General features: G+C 45.1%; 1 protein-coding gene across 5 annotated transcripts in view; it reads left to right on the top strand.

The window, feature by feature from the left end:
* NECTIN2 (nectin cell adhesion molecule 2) overlaps positions 1-19,920 on the top strand; it is an 89,965-nt gene that overhangs the window by 51,713 nt on the left and 18,332 nt on the right. For 3 of the 5 annotated variants that reach the window (XM_070764179.1, XM_070764181.1, XM_070764180.1), the window contains exons 3-6: positions 1,604-1,897; positions 3,825-3,942; positions 5,289-5,437; positions 6,178-7,594. In XM_070764179.1, the coding sequence (XP_070620280.1) occupies positions 1,604-1,897; positions 3,825-3,942; positions 5,289-5,437; positions 6,178-6,638 (1,022 nt within the window). In that variant the 3' untranslated portion in view covers positions 6,639-7,594. Of the gene's footprint in view, positions 1-1,603; positions 1,898-3,824; positions 3,943-5,288; positions 5,438-6,177; positions 7,595-19,920 lie in introns of those variants that run through there. The other 2 variants (XM_070764176.1, XM_070764178.1) reach the window with 1 other exon arrangement.

The raw sequence follows: 19,920 nt of genomic DNA, 5'->3' as shown, positions 1-19,920 counted from the left end.
AACTGCGATGTAGAACATCCAAATAAAAAATAAAAAGTTTGTGAGGGTTTTTGAGCAACGCCTGCTTGAAAATTTGGAGACCCAATGAGAGGCGCTGCAAAATTTTCAACAGTTTAGGGGAGAATCCCAACCTCCCGTCTTATTTGTCGCCCCCCCCCCTCCTTTTTTTTAATGACCTGCAAAACTTAAGGTATCTCCTGAGAATCGTTTTGCGCAGGTTGCAATTACAAAAATTATAGGCATTATATCCCATGCGCTATTGTGCTCCGCACAGAATTTCTTCTGGCCCCTTATGATTACAGGGGAATCGGTGGGAAACTTCCAAGCGCCTCCCTTCCTCTTTTATCTGGGAATCCCATTCATTTTAGCTCCAAGAATGGCAACGCCCCCAGGGATTTTATGATTACAGAACTTTCTCTCCGAAATAAATGGCACCTCTGGGCGGAGAGACCTGGCAAACGATGAGAAAATTGTAGAAGAGACTCTTGTCTATGGCGGTCTCTTTTCCTCCTCCTCCTCCTCTCCCCTCCCTTTCCCCCAAAATGTTGTGTTTACGCTGTGCAAATGAGTTGCAAACAATGGTCTCCAGACCCCCAACCTTGGGGCTAGCATTGAAGTGGGGCAGGGCTCTTCAGGGAGATTGGGTGATGCAAAGAAAGCATTAGGCTCCAATTATAAGCTATAATTCCTGGTCGTGGGGAGGGGGCATAATCGCCATACTTTAAACAGCTTTAAGGCATGTGGATTTCAACTCCCAGAATTCCCCAGTTAGTATGTTTGGACTTCAACTCCAACTCCCATAATTCCCCAGTTAGTATGTTTGGACTTCAACTCCCAGAATTCCTCAGTTAGGATGCTTTGACTTCAACTCCAATTCCCAGAATTCCCCAGCCACCATTCTGGGATTTCAACTGCCAGAATTCCCCAGTTAGTATGCTTGGACTTCAACTGCCAGAATTCCCTAGTTAGTATGCTTGGACTTCAACTCCCAGAATTCCCCAGTTAATATGTTTGGACTTCAACTCCCAGAATTCCCCAGTTAGTATGCTTGGACTTCAACTCCCAGAATTCCCTAGTTAGTATGCTTGGACTTCAACTCCCAGAATTCCCCAGTTAATATGTTTGGACTTCAACTCCCAGAATTCCCTAGTTAGTATGCTTGGACTTCAACTCCCAGAATTCCCTAGTTAGTATGCTTGGACTTCAACTCCCAGAATTCCCTAGTTAGTATGCTTGGACTTCAACTCCCAGAATTCCCTAGTTAGTATGCTTGGACTTCAACTCCCAGAATTCCCTAGTTAGTATGCTTGGACTTCAACTCCCAGAATTCCCTAGTTAGTATGTTTGGACTTCAACTCCCAGAATTCCCCAGTTAGTATGCTTGGACTTCAACTCCCAGAATTCCCCAGTTAGTATGCTTGGACTTCAACTCCCAGAATTCCTCAGTCAGTATTATGGGATTTCAACTCCCAGAATTCAGTGCAGTCGCTGCTGTCCTACCTAAAACATTGCCCTCGGGTGGAGTACTGCTTCTCAAGCAGCCTGGTTCTGAGGGTGTAAAATGCCTTCTGCCTTCTCACCTTCACCTCTGCTTCTCCTCCAGCCAAGCCCACCAGCGCCGCCGAGGCCATTGAGGTCAAGTCCAGCAACGTGGAGCAGCCCGTGGCCGTGTGCACGTCCTCAAATGGGAAGCCCCCGGCACGCGTCACCTGGCAGTCGAAGCTGAGTGGCAACTCCAGCGTCAAGCACACCAACAACAGCGACGGCACCATCACTGTCCAAAGCCACTACCACCTGGTCCCCGCCAAGGAAGCCAACGAGCAGCAGATCACCTGCCTCGTGGAACACGTGGCCCTGCCACAAACCGAGTCCTACCCAGTCCGGCTGTCCATCATGTGTGAGTTGGGTGTGGGCATGAGAGTTTATTTCTGGGTTATTATTATTGTTGTTAGAAACATAGAAGTCTGACGGCAGAAAAAGACCTCATGGTCCATCTAGTCTGCCCTTATACTATTTCCTGTATTTTATCTTACAATGGATCTATGTTTATCCCAGGCATCTTTAAATTCAGTTACTGTGGATTTATCTACCACGTCTGCTGGAAGTTTGTTCCAAGCATCTACTACTCTTTCAGTAAAATAATATTTTCTCATGTTGCTTTTGATCTTTCCCCCAATTAACTTCAGATTGTGTCCCCTTGTTCTTGTGTTCACTTTCCTATTAAAAACACTTCCCTCCTGGACCTTATTTAACCCTTTAACATATTTAAATGGTTCTATCGTGTCCCCCCTTTCCCTTCTGTCCTCCAGACTATACAGATTGAGTTCATGAAGTCTTTCCTGATACGTTTTATGCTTAAGACCTTCCACCATTCTTGTAGCCCGTCTTTGGACCCGTTCAATTTTGTCAATATCTTTTTGTAGGTGAGGTCTCCAGAACTGAGCACAGTATTCCAAATGTGGTCTCACCAGCGCTCTATATAAGGGGATCACAATCTCCCACTTCCTGCTTGTTATACCTCTAGCTATGCAGCCAAGCATCCTACTTACTTTTCCTACTGCCCGACCACACTGCTCACCCATTTTGAGACTGTCAGAAATCACGACCCCTAAATCCTTCTCTTCTGAAGTTTTTGCTAACGCAGAACTGCCAATGCAATACTCAGATTGAGGATTCCTTTTCCCCAAGTGCATTATTTTACATTTGGAAACATTAAACTGCAGTTTCTATTGCTTTGACCATTTATCTAGTAAAGCTAAATCATTTACCATATTACAGACCCCTCCAGGAATATCAACCCTATTGCACACTTTAGAGTCGTTGTTGTTGTTGTTGTTGTTGTTATTTATTAGACTTGTATGCCGCCCTTCTCCGAAGACTCAGGGCGCCTCACAGAACACAATGCAAAAACAATAGGTGTGCAAATCTAATAATTAAAAACTATAAGCTAAATTCCCATTACATTAAAAAGCAGTCAATAACTCAATCACATCCACACATAACATTTAATGGTCAGAAAGGGGGGGGGCATGAACTAACTGCCCCATGCCTCATGACCTAGATGGGTCTTGAGGCTCTTGCGAAAGGCGAGGAGGGTGGGGGCAGTGCGAATCTCTGATTCCAGAGGGCCGAGGCCGCCACAGAGAAGGCTCTTCCCCTAGCTCCCGCCATATGACATATCCAAGCGTGGGTTGCTATTACTGATGAGCACTGAGGCAAAATCCCGCAAGCAGAGGCGCATGCATGCGAGATTTTATTGATTTTTTTTGGCTTCTCCACAAGTCCAGAAGCCCAGAATTCCTGAGTTAGCATGATAGGCTCAGGAATTCTGGGAGTTGAAGTCCACAAATCATAGAAGAGCCAATTTTGCCTGCCTCTGCCCTAGACTACTTGCCTTCTCCTGGGAACAAACAGATAAGGTTTCACAGACCTTGGTGGAGGTTAAGATGGCGTCGCAAGGACTCGAGGCTAGTTCCCCGCTTGATCCCTCCTTCCAGGCAGTTTCCTAACACCCATGTGCAGAACAGGAGTTAAGGATCCAAAGTCCAAACCTTTGGCAACAGCTAGGCCAGAGGTCCCTAATCTGTGCGTCGTGGTGCGCTACGAGCCTTGAGCCGTTCGGAACCAGTCCACAAAAGTTCTCCCCTGCCACATACACAAACAGTGTGCAAAGCCATGAAGGGTGGGAAATTGAGCTTGACTATCTTCCGCAGCTCATGTTCAAGAAGGTTGAGGCAGGGAGAAGTTTGCGCATGGGAGGATGCATTTGTGTGTGGGTTTGCCTTCAGCCAAGTGTGAACCATTTTCCATTGCTTCCTCTGCAGATGCTCCCGAGGTTACCATAGAGGGCTATGACGACAACTGGTATTTGACCCGCAGTGACGCCACACTCGTTTGCAGCGCCAGGGGGAATCCCACCCCGGTAGACTTCTTCTGGACCACGTGAGTCCTACCTAACCTTTTCCTGTTTGCCCTCGTCAACACCGTCCCAATACAACACAGTTGTCGGCCAGAACATGGAGGGTGGCCCCATTTACCACCTGTGGACTTCAACTCCCAGAATGCCTGAGCCAGCATGGAAGTAGGTCCTGGGAGTTCGACTCAAGGATTCTGGGAGTTGAAGTTCACAGGTGGTAAAGGGGCCAGAGTTGCCCACCGCTAGGCCAGAGGAAATGATTTTCCTGCCATTTTTATTTTATTTTATTTTATTTTATTTTATTTTATTTATTTATTTTATTTATTGTATTTATTGTATTTATTGTATTTATTTTATTTATTTTATTTATTTTATTTATTTTATTTATTTTATTTTATTTTATTTTAATCTCCGAGGACTTAATTCCGCATCGCATGTTTTGGGACGATCCTGGGCACCTTCAAACCGATCCCACCCTGCTAATTGCAGGAGTCCAATGCAGCCGAAAACAGAGCTCTTGAGGGCCCCACACAGCCCTACCAAACTCCGTTTTCGCTGGCAGAGGCACAGTGAAGGTACGGACCAGTACCTTCACTGTTTTGAGGGCAGCTCCATGGGCTAGATCTACGCACCCTGCGAGTTGGATGTGGCTGATGGATCTTGAGTTTGACAACCCTGCTCTATATACTAAATCTGTTTATTTGTTTGTTTGTCTATCTGCCTGCCTGCCTATTATCTATCATCTATCTATATTTTTCATCTATCTATCTATCTATCTATCTATCTCTACATCCATCCATCCATCTATCTATCTCTATCATCTATTTATCATCTATCTCTATCCATCTATTTCTCTTTCTCTCGCTCTCATCTATCTACCTACCTACCTACCTACCTATCTATCCATCCATCCATCCTTCCATCCATCATCTTTCTATCTATCTATCTATCTATCTATCTATCTATCTATCTATCTATCTATCTATCTATCTCTATCATCTATTTATCACCTATCTCTATCCATCTCTTTTTCTTTCTCTCATCTCTCTCTCTCTCTCTTATCTATCTATCTATCTATCTCTCATCTCTCTCTCTCTCTCTCTCATCTACCTACCTACCTACCTACCTACCTATCTATCTATCTATCTATCTATCTATCTATCTATATCATTTATCGGTCTATCATCTGTCTGTGTGTCTACCTGCCTATCTATTATTATTATTATTATTATTATTATTATTATTATTATTATTATTATTTATTAGATTTGTATGCCGCCCCTCTCCGTAGACTATCTACCTCCTTAACCAGCTTATCTACCTGATTCCGGGATTTCCTTTATGACTTAACCGGTCTTGCTTGATTTCCCAGGTCCAGTGGGTCACTTCCGAAGTCGGTTGAGGTCGAAGGTCATCGCCTCCTCGTCAAAAAAGTGGATTACTCTGTGAACACCACCTTCATCTGCCAAGCCACCAATCGCGTGGGGAGGGTTTCGACGCAGCAAAACGTCTTCGTCCGTGGTAAGAGCCGTGGGCTTTTGCAACCTTCTCCATGTGTGTGGTGGGGGACGAAGATGAATCAATATTTTCGGTGCCGCTTTGCTGCTCGGGGTGGGGACTTTGGTGCATACCCACGGCAGAATAATCGGTGTCTTTTTTTTGTTCATCTTATCTGGGGAGACTGAATATTTGTATTCTTCCTTTTCTGTCCAAAATTCAGCATGTGGTGCTTTGCGCGAAAGGAACGTCCGGAAGCACCGCGAGGTTTAAGGCACGGTGGTTAAAAACGCGCAGGGCTCAGATAGGCGCGAAGCCAAACGCATTGTGGGTGCAGAGCAGGTTGTGGGGAAAAGGATGTTTAGGATGCCTCAGCTGTGGGACAAATGGTGCTTTTCTGGACCCTCTAGTTCAAGGGTAGGCAAAGATGGCTCTTCTATGGCGTTTGGACTTCAATTCCCAGAATTCCTGAGCTAGCATGATTGGCTGAGGAATTCTGGGAGTTGAAGTCCGCAAGTCATAGAAGAGCCAACTTTGCCTCCCCCTGCCCTAGTTCCTCTTTGGATGTTTGGGGCCTTTTGGCCCCCTGTGAGCGATGGCGATGAGTGGTGATGATGATGACGTTAGATGGCAGGGTCCCAGAGGACCCTCCCCGGTCTTCTCTTTCCCGGATCCGGTTGAGGCTCTGCCCCTTCCCCAGTGCTGGTATTACTAACCACTGGCCTTTCTCGGAGTGACTTCCCCGTCTTCCTTTCTTTACTCAGACCAGCCGGTGAAGAGTCAGAGCCGCAACGTTGGAGCCCTGGCCGGGGGTATCGTGGGGGGGATCCTGGCCCTGGCAATTCTGGGAGTCATAATCTTCTTCATCCTGCACCGCCGGCACCCCCGAGCTTCCAAAGGCTCCTTTGAACCCAAGGCTCGCACCTTTGGCAACGGCACCGCTCAGCCCCCGACTCACGACTTCACCGAACTCGACCGGCCGCTGAAACCCGCCACGGGGCGAAAACCGGAGGAGGACGAGGACTATTACAGAGAGGAGGAGCGCGAGGAACGGCGGCACCCTCCTTACGGCTACGCCCTGCGCCACCGGGAAGACGAGGAGGAACGGTTCGACCAGCTGGGTCCGATCCTGCGGTTCAGCCCCGACCCGCACGGCTACGACTATGACGACATGGAATCCCAGCACGACGGTTCCATCATCTCCAAAACGGCCGTCTACGTTTGAGCTCGGTCCGGAGAGCCGTTCTGGGGGCCGTGCGAGGGAACGGTGACTCTCGGAAGCTCTCGGAAGGATTTTTTTAATGTTGTTGGTTTTATTAACTTACGGACTGCCGACGGCAGCGGCCTTGCTTAAGGAACCAAAAGGCCGCTGTCGGGGCAGGTGGGCATTGAAGGAAGAACCGTCGGGGTTTGTCTCCGATAAAAGGAAAAAATTATCCAGGCCTTCGAAACGGTCCCTTCTTTTTGGTACCGCTGCCTTAGAAGGATTTTTTAAAAAAATTGTTTTTAACGCTGGAGGAGATGCGACCTGGATGGCGATAGTCCGAGCGGTGCAGGAAAGGAAGTAAACTGGTCCAGCGGAACTCCCGGTGAGGGACAGAGACTTTGACGCCCTCTCCGAACGGGACTCCGCTGAGATTGGTGCTATCGACTTTGATTGGCTGGGCTTCTCCCCTCGGCCGTCCCTCGCTCCAGGAAACTGGGACCTCAAACTTCCTGTGGTTGTGTCTTATCGCATTGGAGGGTTGGGGGAAAACGAAGCCGCGAAGGCCCGAGGTCTCTTAAAAAAAAATCTCTTGGGTTAAGGAATGGTCGGGGAATTGCTTGAGGTTGTCCGTCTTGTGGATTCCGTGGTTTGGCTGTGTACCACGTCCTCCTTCATTGTCTGGAATGGTCTCGGCGTGGAAGGCTGGCGAGGAATAGCTCTTCCATAATGGGGACGGAGCCATTCCTTGGGTCCTCCACTGTTCACACACTACCTATGTGCTCTGCTTTAAATGTCCTCTCTCTGTTGTCTGTAAATACTCCCACAACAGCAAAAGCACAAGACATATTTTCATACTATATAGGTTTTGGCTGTGCCTTCCCTTCTCCCCTCCCTCCTCTCCCCCCCCCAACCTCACATCGGAACATCAATTCTGCCTTTGCTCGTGTGTTAATTAAATGCTGTCTCAAAACCTACCTCTTTATCTCGCTCGCTCGCTCTTTTCTTCGATTTTTGGCCTGCAAGACTTGGACGGCTGCCTCGAATGGCGTAAAAATAAATACCGCCGTTGCTGGAGGTGGAATTGAAATGCTTCTTAATAGAGTGACAAGGAGGCTCTCTCGTCTCGACCTTATTATGTTTGCCGGGTGAACGCGGGATTTGAGAAAGTGCCCGAGTGCGGAATCGGAGAAAACGCAAACTTTGATTTATTACATGTACGTTTCCATTTAATTCAACCACTGTAGTACAGAACTAACAGGTAGACTCCTCACTTCACCACCCCGGCCCACTCACGCTCCCAAATGATTTTGGATTCCTCTCTCTCTCTCTCTCTTCCTCTCTCTTCCTCTCTCTCCCTCTTTCTCTCTTTCTCTCTCTCTCTTTCTCTCTCTCTCCCTTTCTCTCTCTCTCTCTCTCTTCCTCTCTCTCTCTTCCTCTCTCTCTCTTCCTCTCTATCTCTCTCTCCGTCTTTCTCTCTCTCTTTCTCTCTCTCTCTTCCTCTCTCTCTCTTCCTCTCTCTCTTCCTCTCTCTCTCTCTTTCTCTCTCTCTTCCTCTCTCTCTCTTCCTCTCTCTCTCTCTTCCTCTCTCTCTCTCTCTTCCTCTCTCTCTCTTTCTCTCTCTCTCTCCGTCTTTCTCTCTTTCTCTCTCCTCCCTCTTTCTCTCTCTCTCTTCCTCTCTCTCTCTCTCTTTCTCTCTTCCTCTCTCTCTCTCTCTCTTCCTCTCTCTCTCCCTCTCCCTCTCTCTCTCTTCCTCTCTCTCTCTCTCCCTCCCTCCCTCTCTCTCTCTCTCAACGTCTCCAAGGTTGCCAGCAGATTTTGTAATTCTTAATGTGATATGAATAGACATTTTCTGCATGTATTTAATAATGTCCCCTGGGCATCTGGGAGCCGTGGCGGTCCAGTTGATGCAGCCTTGGTCTGACATTAAAGACGATTGGAATGGTATTTCTTTCTGCAGGAAAAATAAGCCCGGCGGTTTCTCTTCCCCCCAGCCCCGCCACGATGCAGAACGGAAAAAAAAATATTTCCAGATTAATATAGGGACTCCGAGTTACGACCACAATGGAGCCCGAAAATTTATGTCGCTATGGGAGACTTTGTTTGCGAAGGGAGATTTGCCCCATTTTGTGATATTTCCTTGCCATGTTTGTTAAGCAAATCGCTGCGGTTCTTAAATTAGTTATGCAGCTGTTAAGTGAATCTTAACTCATAGAATAGGAATTAGAGTAGAATGGAATAGAATTAGAATAGAATAGAAAAGAAAAAATTAGAATAGAATAGAAAAGAAAAGAAAAAATTAGAATAGAATAGAATAGAAAAGAAAAGAAAAGAAAAATTAGAATAGGAATAGAATAGAATAAAGAATAGAATAGAATAGAATAGAATTCTTTATTGGCCAAGTGTGATTGGGCACACAAGGAAATTGTCTTTGGTGCAGATGCTCTTAGTGTACATAAAAGAAAAATATACATTTGTCAAGAATCACGAGGTACAACACTTAATGATTGTCATAGGGGTCAAATAAGCAATGAGGAAACAATATTAATAAAAATCTTAAGGATATGAGCAACAAGTGACAGTCATACAATCATAAGTGGGAGGAAAAGGGTGATAGGAATGATGAGAAAAAAGTAGTAGAAATAGAAGTGCAGACATAGTAGATAGTTTGACAGTGTTGAGGGGATTATTTGTTTAGCAGAGTGATGGCGTTCGGGGAAAAACTGTTCTTGTGTCTAGTTGTCTTGGTGTGCAGTGCTCTGTAGCGACGTTTTGAGGGTAGGGGTTGAAACAGTTTGTGTCCAGGATGCGAGGGGTCAGTCAATATGTTCACGGCCCTCTTTTGGACTCGTGCAGTCTACAGGTCCTCAATGGAAGGCAGGTTGGCAGCCATTGTTCTTTCTGCAGTTCTGATTCTCCTCCGAAGTCTGTGTCGGTCTTGTTGGGTTGCAGAACCGAACCAGTTATAGAGGTGCAAATGAGAGACTCAGAGGAATCATTTTTTTAAAAAAAATAAATTTTTATTGGTTTTTTTAATAGTTTACATATAACAGACATATAACAGTGCACAGTGCATGTGCCCATCACCTAACAACAACACACACCCCATCACCCCCACCACCCATACAAGGGGATTCAAAAAAATTTAATTGTTTATCTATTACTCCTTGGCTCTATCTTGTTCTAGTATTACTAAAAGAGTGATTGCAATTTATTTTTCACATTTACATCACAGATTCTATTTAACATATAGTCTTTTACCTTGTTCCATCGCACCATCAGCTTCTCCAATTTATTCTCATCAAAATTATTTAATCTTATTTCCATAATTTCAAAATGTATGTGATCCACCATATACCAGTACCAATTTTGTAATGTCCATTTTGTAGAATCTTTCCATCCTAATACCATCACCGCTTGAGCACTTTCCAGTGCTGCGGTTTTAATTTCCTTAAATTCTCCTAGTTCTCTATATTTGATTAAAATTGCTATTTCTTTTGTAATAATCCAGTTAATGTTTAACATTTTATTAATTTCATCCTGGAATCATTGAGTCTGTCATTTGCAACTCTATAACGGGGGGACATGATCGAAACATTTAAATATGTTAAAGGGTTAAATAGGGTTCAGGAGGGAAGTGTTTTTAACAGGAAAGTGAACACAAGAACAAGGGGACACAATCTGAAGTTAGTTGGGGGAAAGATCAAAGGCAACATGAGAAAGTATTATTTTACTGAAAGAGTAGTAGATCCTTGGAACAAACTTCCAGCAGACGTGGTTGGTAAATCCACAGTAACCGAATTTAAACATGCCTGGGATAAACATATATCCATTGTAAGATAAAATACAGGAAATAGTAAAAGGGCAGACTAGATGGACCATGGGGTCTTTTTCTGCCGTCAGTCTTCTATGTTTCTATGTTTCTATAACTGTCTGGTTTGGTCCTGCAACCCAACAAGACCGACACAGACTTCAGAGGAGAATCAGAACTGCAGGGGCGGGGTGGGTGGGGAAACAATTGACGTTGCTTGTCGGAAGCTGCAAAAAAGGAAGTCTGTGTAAAAATGTAAATTGCGTGATCTTGGGGGGGGGGATGGAGCAATGGTTGTAAGTCACAAGGGGTTAGTTGGGGAAAATTTCAGAAGCAACGTGAGAAAATATTATTTTACGGAAAGAGTAGTAGATGCTTGGAACAAACTTCCAGCAGACATGGTTGGTCAATCCACTGTAGCTGAATGTAAACCTGCCTGGGATAAACATAGATCCATCCTAAGATAAAATACAGGAAGTCGTAGAAGGGCAGACTAGATGGACCAGGAGGTCTTTTTTCTGCTGTCAATCTTCTGTTTCTATGTTTCTATTTTGAGATGCTAAGGATCTGGCCTCTAAGCACCATATTTATTCCCAGGAATGCTTTCTGCTCCCCCCAAAAAATCCCCAGAAACTCGCTCAGAAAATAAATTAAAAATTTAAAAAGGAAGATAAATAAGGACATAAATTAAAAGGGATAGACTGGACTGAAAATATATAGAAATATGCCCAGAGATGGTTAAACAGTTGGCGTTGACCGATGGCACCACTTTTCAGAGATGGCCTTTTAAAAGTTTATTATTATTTATTTATTAGATCCATTGCTGCTTTATCAGCATTCTCCCTTCATTTTAAGCTTCCCCTCCCTCCCTTTTAAAGGGAGCGTCCACGGTCAAGTTCTCGTAACCCTCCTTGATTTAAAAAAATCTGGCATTTTAATTCTGGAACTAGGCCGGTCTGTTCTTCCAATTAAAACCTGCTGGCAGATGGGTTTGGTTTTTTTTTCTTTTCTCTAAATTTAAAAGAACTTGGAAAAGGTAATAAAACCGCAACTTTGCTTCTGTATCTCTGGGTACGGAACAAACGCCCTCTTCAAACATGACATGACAGCAGCATCTAAGCAACCTTCGGAACACCTTCTGTTGGCGAGAGCGGATGCCCGTGGCTTGGAAACCGTCGGAGCTGTCGACTGTCAGCTTGTCTCCATGACCACCTGTCTCGCCTCGGAAAGGAGCTCACGTTTCTTCAAAGCAGCCAGCCGAACACCCGCCCGTCGGCAGGTGCGGTGACCCAGAGGCTGTTTTGAAGCGACACGAAGCCGTTCGGGATTGGTGGGGGTTGGGGGTGGCACCTCTTTGGTGTTTGCCGACCATTGCAAATAGGAACCCCACTTTTGGGAGTTTTTATTTATTTATTTCCCAAGTGGGTTCTTAACAGGTGTCAGGGGGTGGGGGCGAACAGTGGGGCTGGAAAACCTGTAGGGTTCCAGATGTTAAGTCGTTTCCACCCAGCATCTCCCACTGTCAGTGGTTGGAGGCTGATGTTGGGAGTTAAGAGGGAAGGAACAGCTGGAGTGACCCAGTTTTTCTTGCGTGAGGAAGGGAGAGAGAGGTACGGGGCTCAGAGCAAATTCAGAGTTGGTAAAATGCAGGACACTAAAGGTGGTTGGATAGGTGGACAGATGAATGGGTAAATGGGTGGGTGGATGAATGGATGGGTGGGTGGGTAGGTAAGTGGGTTGGTGGGTGGATGGATGGACAGGTTTAGATTTAGATTTATTAGATTTACATTTATTAGATTTGTCTGCCACCCCTCTCCGAAGACTCGGGGCGGCTCACAACAACAGATAAATGGGTAGATGGGTGGGTGGAAAGTTGGATGGGTAGGTGGGTGGGTGGGTGGGTAGATGGATGGATGAATGGATGGACAGATGGATGGGTAGATGGATGGATGGATAGAAAGATGAATAGGTAGGTGGATGGATGGATGGATAGAGTGAGCCAGTTTTTCTTGCGTGAGGAAGGAAGAGAGAGGTACGGGGCTCAGAGCAAATTCAGAGTTGGTAAATGGATGGATGGATGGATGGACGGATGGACGGACGGACAGATGAATGAGTGGATGGATGGGTAAATGGATGGATGGACAGATGGGTGGGTAGATGGATAGATGAGTAGACGGATGGATGGATGGATTGATGGACTGATAGAAGGGTAGATGGATGGGTGGGTGGATGGATGGACAGATAGATGGACAGATAGATGGACAGATGAATAGGTAGATGGACAGATGGATGGATGGATGAATGAATGGGTAGATGGATGGATGGATAGAAAGATGAATAGGTAGGTGGATGGATGGATGGATGGATAGAGTGACCCAGTTTTTCTTGCGTGAGGAAGGAAGAGAGAGGTACGGGGCTCAGAGCAAATTCAGAGTTGGTAAATGGATGGATGGACAGATGGGTGAGTAGATGGACAGATGAGTAGACGGATGGATGGAAGGATTGATGGACTGATAGAAGGGTAGATGGATGGGTGGGTGGATAGATGGGTGGATGGATGGACGGACAGATGAGTGGAGGGATGAGTGGGTGGGTTCAGAATGAAATCCCCAAACAGTCTAACAAGGTAAAAAACGGACACTACAGATAGTCCTTGACTTACAACGATTCAAATGAGTGACTTTGGATGTTAAGTACTGAGACTGCACAGTTTACTCCAAGGTCCGCTGCTACAGCGTGAAAACGGAGACTGTTGATTGGTTGACCCATCTGAGAGCTCCCTATAAAAGGGGAAGCTGTCAATCTTACTTTCTGCTGGCTCTTACACAGCGTTGCAATCAAAGAGCTGCTTGTCTCAAGCCTCTTCAGTCCCAGGACTCAACATTACGGGATGTTACAAAAGTTACAAAGGTGAAAAATAGTCCTGCCGTCGTAACTTGGAACAGTCACTAAGTGAACTGTTGTAAGTTGAGGACTAGTTGTTCGTTCAATAGCTCTCTCCGCACCTTCTTGGCCGGGGCAAAGAGTTCTCGCTTCGCGGCACGGCCTCTACCGTGATTGATGGAAACCGTAACTTTTATTTACTTATTCACTTACTCAACTTTTTAACAGTCACGCCGAGACTTTGGGTGGTGGGATGAAAGCTTTAGATGAAAACGTAAGAAATCCCCCCACCCGTGCAAAATTTTGACGACTGGCAATTTTGGGGGCGAGGGAGAACCACCAATGCAGATTCCCAGTGGGTTTATTTTCCATCAGATCTCCATCCAGTTCTCGTAAATACCCATTTTAAAGCAATTGCCACCAGGAAAAGCTCTGTGAACTCCAACGTAATTGCTGGCTGGCAAAAGGCACCCTTGATGCGAAGGGTTTGGCCAGAGGTCTTGACTAATGTGCCACCCATGTGATCCAGTTGCTCCTTCTCAGCCAGCTGTTGACATCTCTTTCCACATCAAGACCGGGTCCCATTAAACCCTTGTTGCAAATCATGGAATCCCTCCGTGGATTTTTGGATGTGGCGTTGAAACCCATGGTCAATGTTTTTCATCCTCCTAATTCTGTTGTCTGGGAAGACACGGTCGCCAGCTGTTGCTACTTAAAAATCCATTAAAATGGCTTAGAGCACTAAATTTTTGAGAGAGGTTGTAACGAGGTCGGGGCCTGACTCCATATCCTTTGTAAAAGTCAATTATTATAATTGTTGTTGTTGTTGTTGTTATTATGTCAATACAACACAGCAAACGAGATCACTATGCTGGATTTCGTATTTTATCACCAGTCGGGCGCTTCCCAAGCACCTAGGACTGCGTGATGTAGCGGCGAATTATGTTTGCCGATGCCAATAAAGCGGCCTATTGCAATTGACAGATGGAGATTTTGTCAATTCTGATGGTTTTCAAATGTATGCTGAGATCCTTTGGCCCTGGGCCAGTGTGCCAAGTACCACTGGGACCACTTTCACGGGCTTATGCCAGAGTCGTTGCAGCTCAATTTTTAGATCTTCGTATTTCACTAATTTCTCTAGCTGCATTTTTGAGAGAGGTTGTAACGAGGTCGGGGCTTGGCTCTATATCTTTTGTAAAAGTCAATAATAATAATAATAATAATAATAATAATAATAATAATTATTATTATTATTATTATTATTATTATTATTATTATTATTATTATTATTATTATTATTATTGTATGCCGCCCCTCTCCGGAGACTCGGAGAGGCTCACAACAATAAAACAGTACAAATCCAATAGTTAAAACAGTTTTAAACCCTTAATAATAATAATAATTAATAATAATTTATTGGATTTGTATGCCGCCCCTCTCCGCAGACTCGGGGCGGCTAACAACAATAATAAACACAACATGTACAATCCAATAATAAAAACAACTAAAAACCCCTATTATAAAACAAAACATACACACAAACATACCATGCATAGCTTGTAATGGCCTAGGGGGAAGGGCTATCTCAAATCCCCCATGCCTGGCGGTATAAATGAGTCTTGAGTAGTTTAGGAAAGACAGGGAGGGTGGGGGCAGTTCTAATCTCCGGGGGGAGTTGGTTCCAGAGGGCCGGGGCCGCCACAGAGAAGGCTCTTCCCCTGGGGTCTGCCAAATGACATTGTTTAGTCGACGGGACCCGGAGAAGGCCAACTCTGTGGGACCTTATCGGTCGCTCTGGAGCCAACTCCCTCTGGAACCAACTCCCCCCAGAAATTAGAATTGCCCCCACCCTCCTTGCCTTTCGTAAGCTACTTTAAACCCACCTCTGCCGCCAGGCATGGGGGAATTGAGATACTCTTTCCCCCTAGGCCTTTACAATTTTATGCATGGTAGGTCTGTATGCATGTTTGGTTTTTATATTAATGAGTTTTTAATTGTTTTTAGTATTGGATTATTATTGTATGCTATCTTGTTGCTGTTAGCCGCCCCGAGTCTCCGGAGAGGGGCGGCATACAAATCCAATAGATAGATAGTTAGATAGTTAGATAGTTAGATAGTTAGATAGGAAGGAAGGAAGGAAGGAAGGAAGGAAGGAAGGAAGGAAGGAAGGAAGGAAGGAAGGAAGGAAGGAAGAAAGAAAGACATATCAGTGAAGTAAAATAAACCTCTATCCTAGAAGATGATTCGGGGAAAATAGACTATGCTGCCTGCAGTAGGAGCAGAAGACCCCAAAGAGGAGGAAATATGAGGTCTTGCAGACGTTTCATTACCTAACTAGATAGCATCATCAGTGCTAGAGAGGGGTGGAAGAGCAGGAAGAATCTGCGAAGTCACTCACTATCATTTTTAAAGCCTGGTGAGTGGTTTAGCATGTGCAAATCCAAACCCCGGAATAAACCAACCATAATTTAGTGTGGAGCATTAACCCAGTCCATTTTAAAAAAAATAAAATCTCTCCGATCTTCACAAGTGAATTTTGAGTTGGGTTTTGTCTCAGGAGGGAAAGTTGAAGTCTTAGGGAGGTGCCCTTTCACCAACAGCATAATTTACTCAGCAGGAAACTAAAAACCAGCCACATGAGCGGATGGCTCAACATGCAACTACCATGGACGGGTAATAAAAACTTGCAGTGGTGTTTCTTTGGGTATCACGTGGTCCATTTACAAGAAATCAGACCCTCTTTCCGAAAGCTTGGCACAGTTCATGGAATATTAATAGCCAGATCAGGATGGTGTTTATAATTAGCCCAGCGTCGTTGCAAAAGCTGGCAACAGGTTAATATTGGAGATATTCCAGACACAGCCCCTCGTAGGAATCTTGACTTGGGGGGAAAAAACTACCAATGTTTACATGGATTTTCAGATAAAGGGCTGACAAAAGCGGTGGTGACAATTTTGCAACGTGCAGTCATTCAGTGCAGAAGGAATTATTATTATTATTTATTTATTTATTTATTTATTATTTAGATTTGTATGCCGCCCCTCTCCGCAGACTCGGGGCGGCTCACAACAGAATACAACAATTCATGACAAATCTAAATTATAGTTTAAAATATTTTTAAAAAACCCATTTACTAAGCAAACATACACACAAACATACCATGCATAAATTGTATATGCCCGGGGGAGATGTCTCAGTTCCCCCATGCCTGACGACAAAGGTGGGTTTTAAGGAGCTTATGAAAGGCAAGGAGAGTAGGGGCAGTTCTAATCTCTGGAGGGAGTTGGTTTCAGAGAGTCGGGGCCGCCACAGAGAAGGCTCTTCCCCTGGGTCCCGCCAAGCGACATTGTTTAGTTAACGGGACCCGGAGAAGGCCCACTCTGTGGGACCTAATCGGTCGCTGGGATTCGTGCGGCAGAAGGCGGTCTTGGAGATATTCTGGTCCAGTTGTTGTTGTTGTTGTTGTTGTTGCTGTTGTTGTTGTTATTATTATTATTATTATTATTATTATTATTATTATTATTTGGATTTGTATGCCGCCCCTCTCCGCAGACTCGGGGCGGCTAACAACAATAATAAAACAGTATATAATAGTAATCCAATACTAAAAACAGTTAAAAACCCATTATTATACAAACCAAACATACAAACAAACATACCATGCATAAAATTGTAAAGGCCTAGGGGGAAAGAGTATCTCAATTCCCCCATGTCTGGCGGCAGAGGTGGGTTTTAAGCAGTTTACGAAAGGCGAGGGTGGGGGGCAATTCTAATCTCTGGGGGGAGTTGGTTCCAGAGGGCCGGGGCCTCCACAGAAAAGGCTCTTCCCCTGGGTCCCGCCAAGCGACATTGTTTAGTTGACGGGACCCGGAGAAGATCCACTCTGTGGGACCTAACTGGTCGCTGGGATTCGTGCAGCAGAAGGTGGTCCCTGAGATAATTAAGATTTTTTTTCTAAGATTGTTTCCCAAGTTCTTTTGCAAGGCTTCCAATTCTTAAGTGTTGACGTCCCACATGGCAGCCTTTGAGAAAAAAAATGTGCTGATAGAATTGAGCAATTGTTGCCAAGGGGTTTTTTTTTTTGTCTGTTTTCTGGAAGAGGGAAGTGAAATTGCAAGCTTTCCAACATCTCCAAAATATTTATCTGTTGGATTTTCACCTCCTACGTCCTTTCTCCATCCAACAGTTGTCTTAAAGAGTGTATTTATATAATATATGCCAACAAGAGGGTAGTTTGCACCTCTGGATAGAGTGCACAACTTCGACCTTTGTGCTCCCTCGATTAAGAGTGTGTGAACTTAACTAGGAATGGCTGAAATCAGCGTTTTTCAACCTTGTCAAGTTTGGGGGGGGGGGAGGACTTCAACTCCCAGAATTCCACAGCCCTAATGGGAATCCACCCCTGAACGGTTCGTGTGCCCACAGACATGGCTTCGTGTGCCATAGATTCTCCATTTGACGGGCCCCAGGGGAAGAGCCTTCTCTGTGGCAGCCCCGGCCCGCTGGAACCAACTCCCCCCAGAGACTAGAACTGCCCCCACCCTCCCTGTCTTTCGTAAACTACTCAAGACTCACTTATACCGCCAGGCATGGGGGTATAGTTGAGACACCTTTCCCCCAGGCTTTTTTTATACTTTGTTTTATGTTTGGTATGAATGTGCTGTTTGGTTTTTGTAAAGAATGATAGGGTTTTATATGTTTTTAATATTAGATTTGTTCCACTGCTATATTGTTTTTATTACTGTTGTGAGCCGCCCCGAGTCTCCGAAGAGGGGCGGCATACAAATCTAATACAGTGTTCCCTCAATTTCCACGGGGGATGCGTTCCAAGACTGCCCGCGAAAGTTGAATTTCCGCGAAGTCGAGATGCGGAATTAAATACACTATTTTTGGCTATGAACAGTATCCCAAGCCTTCCCTTAACACTTTAAACCCCTAAATTGCAATTTCCCATTCCCTTAGCAACCATTTACTCACCATGTTTATTTATTTAAAAAAATATTTATTAAATGTGGATGAAAGTTTGGTGATGATATATGATGTCATCGGGCAGGAAAAAACGTGGTATAGGGGGGGAAAAACCACAAAGTATTTTTTAATTAATATTTTTGAAAAACCGTGGTATAGACTTTTCGCGAGGTTCGAACCCGCGAAAATCGAGGGAACACTAATTAAATAAATAAGTAAGTAAGTAAGTTAAAGTAAGTAAGTAAGTAAGTTAAAGTAAGTAAGTAAGTAAGCAAGCAAGGAAATAGATAGATAGATAGATAGATAGATAGATAGATAGATAGATAGATAGATAGATAGATAGATAGATAGATAGATAGATAGATAGATTACAGCTCTAGGCAGCATGGTAAAAAAAACCAGGAATACTATATACATCCTCTTTTCCTTCCTTTTTCCCCCTCCCCTTTCCCCTTCCCTCCGCCTGCGGCTTAGCTATTTAAGGGGATAATACAAGCTCTTCCAGAAAATTCTACACTCGGTAACAACCCTCCCCCCCCCCCACCCCTCAAAAGCCACATTAAACAATGCACAATTGGAAATATTTCTCGTTCTGGTCTCTGCAGGGTGGGAGCAAGAGGATTATTCGCTTCTGCGGCGGCAATAAAATATTAAAATTAAAATAAAAATACTCTGAGATTGCAGGAGGGGAAGGAGTGGTATAAAACCCAGACTGGAGGGTGGGGCTCGTTCTCAAGTTTGATTTCCCTACTTTCGGTCCAGGCGTATGAGTTCTTGGGTTCAGCGGTCCATCTGACTCCAGGGCTACGGCCTGGTTTTTTTTTTTTTATTCTCTTTTTGTTCAGTTTCGTGTAAACACGGGCAAAGACATTCCCGAGGGAGGGGCAGAAACTTTGGAAGGAAATGCAGGGAGAAGGCAGCTTTGTTTGGCTTTGCCGTAGAAGACCTGGCACCGCCGTCTTGTTTTGGGTTTCTCTCACGTTCCTTCAGGCTGGCATGAAATGAATTTCAGAATTGGGGGAGCGGTGTGTGTGTTAGATGAGGAACAAGGTGCACCAACAGCCATTTTCCACTTCCCTAACCTGGTCCCTTCCCGATGCTTTAGGGCAGTGATGGCAAACCTATGGCACGGGTGCCATATCTGTTGGCACGCGAGCCGTTGCCATAGCTTAGTCCAACGTGTATGCGTGTGCCGGCCAGCTGATTTTTGGCTCGCACAGAGGCTCTGGGAGGGCGTTTTTGGCTTCCAGGGAGCCTCCAGAGGATTAGGGGAGGGCATTTTTACCCTACAACGGCTCCAGGGAAGCCGGAATAGGCTAAAAACGCCGTCCCCCACCCCTGGGGAGGACGAAACACGAGCCTACTGGGCCCACCAGAAGTTGGGAAACAGGCCATTTCCAGCCTCCAGAAGGCCTCCAGGGGGGGCAGGGGAAGCTGGTTTTGCCCTCCCCAGGCATTGAATTATGGGTGTGAGCATTCAAGCATGTGCCCACGCTCTTTTGGCACGCGAGGAAAAAAAGGTTTGCCATCACTGCTTTAGGGCCTAAAGGGATGGTGAACCTTTTTTGGTTTACGTGCCAAAAGGGTGTGTGTACATGTGCATTTACTCACACCCTTTCCCTCCCTCTACCACAAATGTGC

The sequence above is a fragment of the Erythrolamprus reginae genome, chromosome 11, assembly GCF_031021105.1.
Source record: "Erythrolamprus reginae isolate rEryReg1 chromosome 11, rEryReg1.hap1, whole genome shotgun sequence".
Taxonomy (NCBI): Eukaryota; Metazoa; Chordata; class Lepidosauria; order Squamata; family Dipsadidae; genus Erythrolamprus; species Erythrolamprus reginae.
This window is presented reverse-complemented; position numbering and strand designations above follow the sequence as displayed.